Below are 12,443 nucleotides of genomic sequence, written 5' to 3'. Positions count from 1 at the left end.
TAGCATCACGTGAACACTGACCCAACGGAGACTAGGCCCATGCGGCAAGACCAGTTTCCAAAAACTTCCAGATGGTTGTTTGCTGTCCTGGCTTTTAACAGAACTCCACAGCTACAACATTCAAATAACTACTTCAATAAAACATTCAGACCTTAATTTTAAATTTGAGCAATTTTTGCTTGATGACAAGCCTTTGAGCATTAAAGTAGATACTCTTCCAGTTATGTCAGGTCTTATGTATTGTCAAATGTATTGATCTTCTTCAAACAAACAAACAAACAAAACCCCCCCAAAACAAAAGACATTGCTCCTGAATTGAATATTTCCTATGCTGAGTTCAAGCCTAGAGCCTGGCCAAGTGATCTATCCTTGAAAATAGAGGTTTCTCTAAAGGAAGTGCAGATGTGTTAGTGAGTTCAGTGGTTGCAAGGGCCCTTTTTATAACATCCAACATCTGCAGATTTATTTCCAGCATTTCTCCAACAAGATGCTCTTTAGGAAATTAAATGCTCTGTAGAAATTAAGTATGCTCAGTCAACACTATAAGCCAGCTTTTGAACTTCTAACTCGGTAGGCCCATACATGTGCACATCTGCAAACTGTGCCTTAGAAGAGCTGGCACAAAGCCCCAAATGACTCCTATGGATCTGTTTAGCATGGTGGGGTCTCGGTCTCCCTCCTTCCATTAAATACTACTCTAATTCGAGTAAATTCATAATACAGAAAAGTATTCAAGAGAGACTGGACAACGCCCTCAGACACAGGGTGTAAACTGTGGGGTTGTCAAATGCAGGGACAGGAGTTGGACTCAATGATCCTTGTGGTGGTCCCTTCCGGCTCAGGACATTCTATGATTCTATGAAAAAACCCTCACAAAACCAGATCTCTCTGCTTTATATTTTCACATCTTGAACAACTAGTAGAAAGTAACCCTTCCATTTACCTGCCAGTACTTTTTGTCTATCCAGTAAAGTGCTGATGAAATTGTCTGGTCTGAGAGCCTTTCTCATTCTTCAGCTATTTTTTGAAACTCTTACAATAAAACAGATAATAAAAATACTTAGTTTTGATATAGCACTACTCAGCAGGAGAAGCCCGGTGTGCTTTCACCTAGAAAAATAAATGTAATTGTCTGCATTCCACAGATAGGGAAATGATGCACACGGAGATCAAATGCCATGTCACAGTCATGAGTGGCAGCTCAAGGACACGATCCCAGTCTACAGAGATTTTATTTCATTCTCAAACTGCTTCTCAGGTTCATTTTGGTCTGAACCTCCAGTTTCACTGCAGGCAAGATGCATGCTGCCATCAGCATACATTTAGCAGCTTAGGTAGAACCAGAGCTGTGCCTGGATAATGACACAGCCGTACCATTTCCAGAGGGAAAGAGAAAATATTGAAATGTTTGCAGTGCGGGTTGAGGCTTTATTTCATTCTCTTTTTATTTTTGAGAGCCTGCCATGCCAGCTGTCCTGCAACATGTTCATTTCTGCAGTATCACCCTCTGATTTTAGTCATTGCTATTTCTCATATTAAAAAAAAAAAAAAAGTATTCAGCTACTATGATTCCTGCTTTGGAAGGACTCTTCTCCTGTTTCAATCAGAGTACCCCTTCCCATTTGCACTGCGGACAAGGGTTCAATTCACCAGGGGCTCCACGGACGGTTTTCTTACCCATCAGCGTTCATAAGAGTTTGATATCTTTGGACTGTTCAAAAATACAGTCCTTATAGAAGAACATACTGCTGGGTTTTTATATTCTGTAGCTGTTTCAAGGGCTGCATTTGAATCTGATCCCTCCCGACACACACAGTATTATGCTTCCTATGTACTGAAGTAACGTTTCTTAAACGAGCATCTCTAACAAAAAAACCTCTGTGCACTAAAGATACCAAATCAGCACACCTGCAACAACAACAACAACAAAAGAGCATGCCTTCCCTGTCCTTAGCATGCTGCCTCTTGCTGCTGGGGAGCATTTTGCTGTTTTTCTCTTTGGAGGATGCAGAGGTTGCAGGGGAACAGCCCATTGATGCTTGTTGTTACTGTGAGCCTGGAATGCCATTACGTGTTTGTCTGCATGACTCTTGATCTTGCATGACAAAACCAAAAAAACAAAGGCAAAACTGAATCAGCAGATTAGTCAGCTTAATCTTGTGTAACTCAATGCTGCACTTCATTTTCGGCGCTGTTATTTTCAGCTGTCCTTTGAGATGCTGATTTGAGCTTACCTATCGTTCAGTCATGCTCTTTGCACAGGACATTCAAGTAAATAAGATGTAAAATATATCATTCAGTGGTATATTTTCAGTGTTTTTATTTAATCTTATTCATTTGGTACACATAGTGTTAAAAATGCAAGATCTTAATGTTACCAAAATGTCATTTATAATGAGAACACAATGGGTTCTATTTTTGCTGTCATATTAATATTGAAAGAATGCAAAATTAACCTTTTGTTTAAGCTGCTATTTCTAGTGCTAAAAGGCTTTTAAACTGACACTGTAGTTTCTGAGACAGTTGCTTCTGTTTTCTTATCTAATTTTAAATACCAAATGGAGAAAAATGCTCGGAGATGCCAGTATTAAAATTGAAATCAGCTGATCCTTGTATTCAAAACAGTCACAGTGGCAACAGAAATTGTTGATGCAGCTCATGTAGTCCATAAGCCATATTGGTAGATACTGTTGCTTAAAAATACAGAATTGCAATCAGCATATTCACTGGATCTGGATTTTTATTTTCTGCATGTACAATGCTATGATTTAGATGAGAACATCTTTCTTCGACTGCCAAGTTACCTGACTATTCTATCCTAAAAACAGAATTGTTTCAAAAATTTGTTTGCAAATGCCAAATCCAACAGCCTTATTTCGCAAGTAGAAACACTCTGCAGTTTACCATGTAAGTTCCCCTCAAGCAAATTAGCACCAGTCACAATGTGTGATGTAGGCTTCAACATCTAAAATAGACTGTGCCTTTTCCTGTGAGTACACCACGCACTTACGTGATATTAAAAGTGTAAACATGCTGCAGGTTAAAATAATGTAGTTGTGACATTTCGAACAAGGCTCAGTGAGCCCATGGGACTGTCCTCTGAGAGGACACTGCTCCTGGAGGTGCATTTCCTCCTGACTAAACATTTCCCGCTGAAGTACAAAGTGATGATGTTATGTGTCCTTACATAAATGTTTTTCAAAACAAAACTATGGGAGTTCCATCAACAAAAAAAAGTTTACAGAGTTTCAGCACATGAGATACTCCAAAACCAAAAGTCAAACTCATCCTGCTGAGATTCTTGTTGATTTGAAGCTCCTTTCATCCTCTAAGCCCAACATTCAACTCAAATGAGAAGAGTTGATGTTCAGAAATATTTGCGGGTATTCTAGTACTTATGGCCATACATTTAAACAAATATTTCCCGGTAATTTTGTCAGAAGTTATCTGGATATGTAAATATAAAAATGTAGCAACAGTAATTTACCATATAGATATATTCTCAGGGAATTTCAGGCTGCCTTATGCCATACAGTGCGCTAGGATAAGAAGGAGGATGGGAAATAATGCTGACTGCTGTGTTTAGCTGAAACGGGATGAATACAACACCAAACCACAAATTTATTCAGAATAGCAATATAGTAGAGCAGCATAGCCTAAGGATATTTTCCTGATGAGTTTTAGCATGCCACTAGTTCTGTTGCTATTCGCTGCCGAGTTGGTGATACTCTCTCTGTTAGTGAAAATGCTAAGGAGCATAAAAAGAACAACTATATAGTTTAGTTACAAAAGCCTGTGTATTTCAATGATTTGATGTTTTAGTTAAACACTAATGCCCGGTCTAGACTACTTTTATCAGGAGTAATAGCCAAGATGGGAGCTCTGAAAGTAATGAGTGTAGGTGCAAGCCCTCATCTGCAAAGCGGCATCATCTCTTTCACACTTGGGAAAAAAAAAAACAACACAGAACAAATTTGACATGTGAGATCCTGGCATGACCATGTCTGCGCTAATCAAGAGGACTCGTGCACAGTAGCCACGTCCACAGCGATTCCCCTCCTCAGCGAACAACTCGCTTCACCGCCGCACTGACAGGCTGCAAGTGGCCCTGGAGGCAGCTTGTCTGACAGCCTATCTGGTGCACAGCCAGGGACCCGGGTCAAGCCTGTTTCCAAAAACCAAGTGGCAACCACACCTGAGTTTGTGTGTGAGCCCCCTATCTGTGCAGCAGACAAGGGTGGCCTGGGGGGGGTCCCGGGGCTGCTCTCTGCAGGCGGCGTAATGGGATCCCAGGGGAGATCCGCCACGGGCTACTGCACAGCTGGGGCGCTGAGACCCCCAAGAGCTGACTTGGTGCGACTAAAGCTAGACAGCCAAAAATACAGCCCTGCTTTAGGTCAGCAGGGGCACGGCCAACTGTATCTGTTTCCTTAGGGAAGATAAGGAAAGATAATCTTGCTGTTCCCTGCCCCACCGCTGCATGGTTTAAACAGTTAATTGGATTGACGACACGAAAAGCAATGCAAGTGCGATGTGGCTCTTCACCTCTGGCACATATTTGTAATGTTTGAAAGTTCGCGGTGATGACAATATCCATCATCACCTGATGACAACGGCTCAGCTCTTGTGAATGAGCTGATGATCTCAATCTAAATATGACCAGAGTACTATAAAATGAAAAATACTATAGTCAATATTCAGCTTATTGCAAAACACCCATGTTAGTAGTTCGTGCTGTCGTTGCTATGTTCCTTAGCCTCTCCCTACGCACGGTGTGTATCACCAATATTGCAGCAATATTATCAATTTGCTGTAATTAATTATCCTGTTGGAGCTCACAGTAAAAAGGGCCAGGGTATCAAAGGGATTTGTAGACTTAATCACTGGGTGGGATGGCAAGACAGCACAACTTCCTTGACTGCAATGTCTCATCAGTATGGAGTGTGTTTCCAGGGCTGTTTGCACGCTCCTCAGCTTGTCCCAGGATGGACGCGGAGATGCATTTTGCACCAGAACACCAAGAGGAGTGAGATGAGATAAGCATAACTTCTACTGGCAAGACTTACATGAGAAAAAGGCTGCGGCACAGCCTCCCCCAGGATCTCGCACAGACTAAGACAGCGTTAGAGCAGACGCTGTGAAATATAACTTTCACACTCTGCTGATTATTCTTTGACATTTGTGAAGTGAAACAGTGATTTCAGTTAGTGACAATTTATAGAGAGGTGCATCTTACAAATTTAGAAGTGCATCTCAGATACTGATCGCAATTCAAAACAGGAAACATGGTTAAATCTGAAATCCACTAAAAGCTATCTGAAACAGTTATATAATTTGACTAGTTTAAATGTAAGCACATCTCTACAGGCAAGTTGTATCATTTATTTTTTCTTAACATCATATTAATTAACAAATCTTACTTACAGTGAGTTTAAGTGAAGATAATCCAGGCCTAAAGAGGTCATGCCCATTGGGTTATTTCTGTGTTAGCATTTGTATGGGGAAAGAGGAAATGCTGCTTCAAAGCAGCAAAAATGAGCACCATATTCTCTCTAATAGAGTTACCAATTTCAAAACCATCAAAATCCCAGACTAATAGGCAATCATGATCAGTAGCTATTGATCTTTGGGGTTTTTTTGTCTTTAGGACTTGTGTGCTGCTCTTTTTCCAGTAGTCTTCTGTATTAATTCTATGTTATATATATTTAGTATTTTATTTCAAAATATCATTTTTTCCTGATGAGGAAACATAGAAGCTCAGCTATTGTTACTCGCTGCTGTGCCTTCAATACTGTCGCTCTTCACTGCTCCAGTTTCCCTGGCCTGCCTCCTCCCTTTCTTTCTTGAACAGGCTCTTCAATTCTGCAGTTTAAACGTTCTCTAAACGGTATTAAAGAAAATAGGTTTGTAGCAATATGTCCAGGTTTTTTCCACACTCTTTGGGGCAGGATTTGTCTAGTTATTCAGTTAGCAGATGAGGTTATTTTACAATCCAAGCCTAGCCCTTAAGCTCAATAATTCAAGGAGCAAGTCAACTTTAACAGTGAGAGTACTCAATTCATTAAACCAGTTTACCCATCAGTGCAATGGATTTATCCTCACTTGAGATCTGCTGTAGAGGGGTGAGGTCTCCTTCTAACGGGAGCGCCGTATCCGACCCGTGGAGCTCAGGTCTGGCTCGGGAGCAGCTGTGTGACAGCCCATGATGGATGTTCTGCAGGACACGACAGGGATGACCACAGAGGTCCTGTTTGGCCCTCGGGCTGTATCCCAGCTCCTGACCCATCCTGTTTCCATGTAGGCATGGCACACTGAAACTGCTCTTTTTGGAACTCCTAACAGCTCTTCCTGGCCCAAACCTCCAGGCAGTTCTTCGCTCTCCATACTGCTTTTGATGCCACCAGCCGTTTTTATCTCCTTGATCTCTCATCCTCCCCCACTGCTCTTATGAACACGATCCTCAATTGATTTTCTTCCTACCCCTCAAGTCACATCTTCAGTGCTTCATTTTTTTTTTTTTTTTTTTCTCTTCGCCCAAATCCATTTTTCAGTGCAACTCCCACGCGGTGCTTTTCTTGGCTTCCTCCTCCTCCTCTTGCCTACTCTACCTTTCAGAGTCTCATGACGTTTAACAATCATCTGTACGAGCCCGCAGCTTTGTGCCGGAAAGCCGGATCACGTGAAGCAGCAGCAGCAGCAACAGCAGCGGCAATCACATGGCCATATGGAGGGCTTCTGCTGAGGCAATGAAATCAAAGAAACATGTTCAGGCAGGACCATTTCTCAGGAGTATTGGCCATATTTTTGCTGGCAGAACTGCATGCAAATCATTTTTTATGGGTATACACAAATGAGGTATCTCCTTTTTATGCTTACTCAGGCATCAGAGCCTTTTGTTGATATTTTCAACTCTTTTTGAGTTGTACAAGCATTTGTTTAGAATTACATATAAAACCATGTAAAGCCTAAGCACATTGCAATACAGGCGTAGGTCCTTATCCACGGAACATTAAAACCTTTGAAATGGATATATCCATATAACACTGTTCATTTTTAATCGTTCAGATTTGAGAATATTTACCATTCCTGAGTTTCCCAGCTTCTGTGGAGAGAATCCCAAAGAGAAGGAAAACACATGGTACGATTAAGTAAATCAGACTGAAGCAGCAGATGACCATAATTACTTGAGCCTCCTGAGACGTAACCTTCTTTAGAAAGGCACATATGGGCCCCAAAATCTAAGCTTAAAAAAAAAAAAAAGAAAAAAAAAAGAGAAAAAAAACTAATTAGTGCTTCCTATCAATTCCCAGAGTTACACGATGCAACAACAGATAAAAGGATATTTTAACTTATTCAGGAATACTACTTTTGCAAGGATGCAGGACTGGTAAACACCGCAAAGGATGGACACCAGGGATGTGATCAAGGATTCAGGCGGGTGCTGCTGCTCTGCTGTCCAAGGGCTCCGCGGTACCTGTGCAACACCGCCCTTGCGATGGGGTACACCGCTCCCCCATTCCCCTGGAAAAGGCTCAGGAACAGAATCAGTAAGAAACACCAGGAACAGCAGCTTCAAAGGCGTCACCGCGACATAGCAGGACTTCTTAAAAATTATCTGAGCATATGGAGGGTGAAAATCTACACAGCCAGATTGCTTAAAGCGATGACATTATCAGCAGCGGTTATTTCGCGCTTTACATCACGGGAAGCTTGAAGCACACGGGCTTGAAGCAAAAGGGCTTCAGCGGGCTGTGATAGGCTTAGAGAAGGAAAAAAACCAACCCGCTGGCTTTCCTTTGGGGTTTGCCCGCGGCTGGAGCTGGGGCTGCACCCCGGGGCGGCGCGGGCAAGAGCGGGAGCCCAGCAGCCCCCGGCCCCGCTGCGTGCGCCCCCCGAACCCCCTTGTTTATAATTCGGGAAACCGAAGGGGGAAGCGGCGCAGGGTCCCGCCGCCCCCCGCCCGTTCGGAACCGGGGCGGGGGGGCGCTGCGCGAGGCCGGGAGGGGGCGGCTCTCCCGCGGGAGGGGGAGGGGAGGCGGGCGCTGGCGCATGCGCAGAGCACTTCCTCGTTGGCCCCACGTAACGGCTGCGGGCGGGCGCTGGGCAGCGCGTGTCAGTCACCGGGTGACTGTCAGCGGCGGCGGGAGCCCCCGGGAGCCCCCGCCACCCCGGCTCAGCCGCCGCCGCCCCCGGCCCTTCCCCTCCTTTCCCCCCGGCCGGGGGGCGCAGCCGCAGCCCGCACAAGTTAGTGCTCAACTTGGCGGCGGTGAACGGCGTGAGGGGGGTCGGCGGCGGGTGGGGAAAGGGGCTGAGCCCGGCGGGGTGGGGGCTGGCGGCGCCGCTCCCGTCCCTCCCTCCCTCCGTCGCTCCCGCCGCCCTCCCCTCAGCGGCGGGGCCCGGCTCCTCAGAGGCGGCCCCGTCCCCGCAGCCGCCGGGGGCCGCGCTCAGCCGAGGGAGCGCTCCCCAGCGGCGGGGCCGTGTGGGCGCCTGTCCCCCTCAGCCCTTGCCGGGAGGAGGAGGGGGCGGCCGGGGAGGCTGGCTGGAGGGGGCCAAGCCTCAGCCTGGCTCTGGAGCTCCGCTGCTTTGATGCTGCGCGTCTCTGCTGGCTGTTAACATCTTCCCTCTGTTGTGTTTTTTTTTTTTTCTTCCCCCCTTGTCTTTTTTTTTTTTTTTTTTTTTTTTCTTTCCCCTCCCCAAAACTTGGGCTTCCTCCCCCCGGGATCGCTGTGCTCGGCTCCTTCTGGGCTCTCCCGGTGCGGCAGGATCATGCCGGACCAGATCACCGTGTCGGAGTTCATCGCCGAGACCACAGAGGATTACAATTCCCCGACCACCTCCAGCTTCACCACCCGCTTGCAGAACTGCAGAAATACGGTCACGCTGCTGGAAGAGGTAAATCATTCCCCCCTCCCCGCTTTTTTAATTTTTTGTCCTTTTTTGTGTGTGTGTGTGTGTGTGTGTCTTTGAGAAAGAGCATCAGGGACGGGGCAGTACCACCCGCCCAAATCCACGGGAGCTAGAGGCACTGGTATGCATGTAATCTGGTCTTTTAATTGTGGGACTTTGCTCTTGTGCCGAGCTAGTTACAGAAAGCTTCCCTGCCCTGGCGTCTTAAAGATCAGCGCGTAAAGCAGATGCCTGAACTTAAATATTACCCTTGTACTTCTTGGTGGTTTTGGTGTTGGCGGTTGCTGCGCTAGAAAAAAAAGTGTGAATGTTGGGATTTTTAGAGGGAAGAGGAAGGCTGAGTTTAGTTTGGGAGCGTTAGGAAAGGTTTTCCCCAGCCGCTCATTAGATCAAGTCAGCACAGAACTCTGACTGCGGAAACCTGCCAAGGGGAGACTTCGTTTAAGAAATGAGGTAAGGATGAATGTGGAGTGAGGAAAATAATATGAAAACAACATAGGTGGTGGAAGGAGAGCAAAACAATGCAGCAGAAGTGATTATACAGTTTCAGCATCTCAACCTTGAAGCCTCAGTGTTGAAGTATTTTTAATGCTTATTGTGAGGGTCATTTAAATGTTCGTCCTGCTTCTCTGTGAAGAAATAGGGGTGTGAAAACAGGTAAACTTCTAGAGCTGGTTTCTATGACGTATCAGTCCACTGCTTCCTATTTGAGGTTTCAATGTGATTTCTCATGGACTGGGTCAGCAGTTAGGAGGAAATGTCTTCCAAATAACTTTAAAACAAGACAATGTGTAGCTCTTCTCTTGCCCTGTGCTTGGTTGAAGGTACTAGCTTAATGATACTGAAAGAAGTCTATTTTTTGCTATTGTTTCATAGATTGCAGTTAGTCGTTTTGGATTATACACTTGGTTCATCAAGTATTTGTCAATTCTTCAGGAGTCAGCACGTATCTAGGAGATGGATTTAATAGATTCTTTTTAGTTTTGTTGAATGTGTTGGCATGAACAAAGTATTTGGTATGCAAGGAGTGTTAATCATGGCATTCTCGTGATAGTCTTGGATATGGAAAATATAATTCCAGAGGATTAAAATTAATTATGTTGCCTTTTGAACTGTCTGTATTCAAAATTATAACAGTGCTGTTGTTTACAATAACTGACTAGGTAACAGACTGATTGTAAGAGTGCATTTAAAATTATAGATTTTATTATGTAACCTAGTTTAACTTCATAACTTTTCCATACCTGTAACTGCCTTTTTTTTTTTTTTTTCATGTAACTAAGCCATGGTTGCTCATAGATTTGTCAGAAATCAACCTGTTTTGGTTTGTGCTTGACAGTATTGCTGCTCTCCTGGTCTTAATTGTGTGGAATAGGTACAGCTGTTGGTATACTTATTAGTACAGTTGGCAATGCTCATAGAGTTAAGTAAAAATACAGATTCTGCCATCACTGGTGACTTCTAGGGTAAGAATACAGTATAATGCTTACATGATTTGGAAGATTCATCAGTACAGTCTGAGTGTGGTAATGCCCATCCAAAGAAAACCAAAGTATAGAAGATAAATACACAGTGTTCTGCACCGTTTGTGTGGACTGTGCGTATTTTCAGAGTTTTTATGTCTTATTTGACAGCAATAAATCAGAGGAACAGAGAATAGTAAGCGCTTCTAGTGTTTGCATTGCTATTTCTTGAATTTCTTTTGTTTGTATGACTATTTCATGTGCCCTTTTTAAACTGTTTGCAGTTTGAATTGATTCTGGGCTTGTTTTGTGTTATTGTTTTATTATATGTTAATACAAAAACCGCTTTATTTGATGGGAAACAAGCTATAAATATGCTCTACTGTTACATACTGCAAAAAATCTGCACCTCTCCCAGATTTATTTTTATTAATTTGCACGAAGAAATGCAGATGGACAGAATGTGGCAGGTGAAGTGCTCCATTAGAGTCTTAGACTGTGTGTCGTTATTGTAGTTGTAGCTTCCATATGCAGTGCTGCTGCTGCTTTAAATCTGGGTTGGTTTCTGTACTTCTCCTTACCTAAGGCTGTGATTCACATGAAGCAGGGAATTGAAACTCAATGGTTGAAGTGGCTGTTCTGTAGCTTTTATTACCACTGATATTGTCCATGCATCATGGATAACTGATGAGCTCTTCAAGCAGCTTGTGAACTTCAATATTGAGCCCACTCTATTAAGGCAAAGGGAATGATCCCATCCTTGGAGCTGTTTGATTTTTTTTGACTTAATGTTGAGTGTGAGTTGGAGCCCTCACTGGGGTTTTGCAGGCAGCGTCAAGCTCTGTGCTGTTATGGCACTGCAGCCTGAAGTGTCTTAATTCATTATTTTAAAGCTAACTTAAGACAACACAACTTGCACCTTCCTCAGTGACTATCAGTTGGCTTGTGGATAAAGTAATTATTTTCTTTATTTTAGATAAGACTTAACTAGATCTGTTTTCTGAACAGAAATTGTAGAGAAATTAAACAGATTTAACAAAAGTTAGATGCATTTCATAGCCTCTCAATTGGGTGTTATTTCCTACTATAGCTCAGATCAGTGGTTGGACCAGAACTACCTTTTCATAAAGAATGTGACATAAAAAAAGAGGCTGGGTTTTTTTTTTTGGGGGGGCGGGGCGCGGAATCTGTGTCTGTATCTGGTTCCAGAAAGGCATTACAGAATTGCAAATTTACTGTTCCTTAATCACAACTAGGAAGTTTTCTGAAATAATAAAATAGACTCAGTAACTGTTTTTTTGTTGTGTTGTTGTTTTTTTTTTTTTTCTTTTTTCAGCTGGTTGTGCTCCAGTAGAAGTGCTGTTAGTTCAGCTGGGTGGATTGATATGTATTATCTCCTAGTTGTGACTCTTTTCCTATTATAACTAAAATTCTTTTCAGAGGAGACTTTGAATCCAGTTAAATGCAGTTTTGGGACAAGTGTCAGATGAAAAATCAGAGCAGGCATTTTTATTCATTCCTGTGACTTTGCATTTGGCAAATTTTTAGTGGAAAGCCCAACAAAATCCAAAGGCATATCTCAAAAAATCACAACCCTAGGGAAGATTCCTGTTTTTCTGGATGACTTATTAAAAAAAAATAAAACCAAGCCCCCCCACGCTCAAAAAACCCCCAAAGTTTATTTCATTCTGTTGTAGTATTATTGAAGGAGAAAATAGTAAGTACGTGCTGCTATGTAGCAGTTCGACTAGAAAGGTTTCATGCTACATTGTTTAAACTACTGAAACTTTGGAAAATTTACGAGCTTTTTTTCCCTCTTAAAAGGCAAAACTTACGTTTTTTGTCATCCAGTCACATCAGAGGAAAAAAAAAAAAAGACCCTGTTGTCTTTGTAGCCAGGCTTAGGCATCTTATACAGTAGGTGCCAAAGAACTGCAAGATTTTTTTTAATCGTAATTTTTTTTAAATCATGAGTATTACCTAGTGGCCTTCAGTAAACACAAATTTTAACATTCATTCTACTGCTAAAGTACTTTTTTTTTTTTCCTAACTCTGAAGGGAGGGAAAAAACCC

The 12,443-nt window shown here is 43.1% G+C and overlaps 1 protein-coding gene across 3 annotated transcripts in view; it reads left to right on the top strand.

Moving 5' to 3' along the window:
- Positions 1-12,443, top strand: part of ASAP1 (ArfGAP with SH3 domain, ankyrin repeat and PH domain 1) — a 154,149-nt gene that overhangs the window by 21,894 nt on the left and 119,812 nt on the right. For 2 of the 3 annotated variants that reach the window (XM_065628086.1, XM_065628088.1), the window contains exon 3: positions 8,763-8,892. In XM_065628086.1, the coding sequence (XP_065484158.1) occupies positions 8,763-8,892 (130 nt within the window). Of the gene's footprint in view, positions 1-8,172; positions 8,245-8,762; positions 8,893-12,443 lie in introns of those variants that run through there. The other variant, XM_065628087.1, reaches the window with a different exon arrangement.

The sequence above is a fragment of the Caloenas nicobarica genome, chromosome 2 (genome assembly GCF_036013445.1).
Source record: "Caloenas nicobarica isolate bCalNic1 chromosome 2, bCalNic1.hap1, whole genome shotgun sequence".
In the NCBI taxonomy this organism is placed as follows: Eukaryota; Metazoa; Chordata; class Aves; order Columbiformes; family Columbidae; genus Caloenas; species Caloenas nicobarica.
Note: the sequence above shows the minus strand (reverse complement) of the source record. Positions and strands in the feature narration are given on the sequence as shown.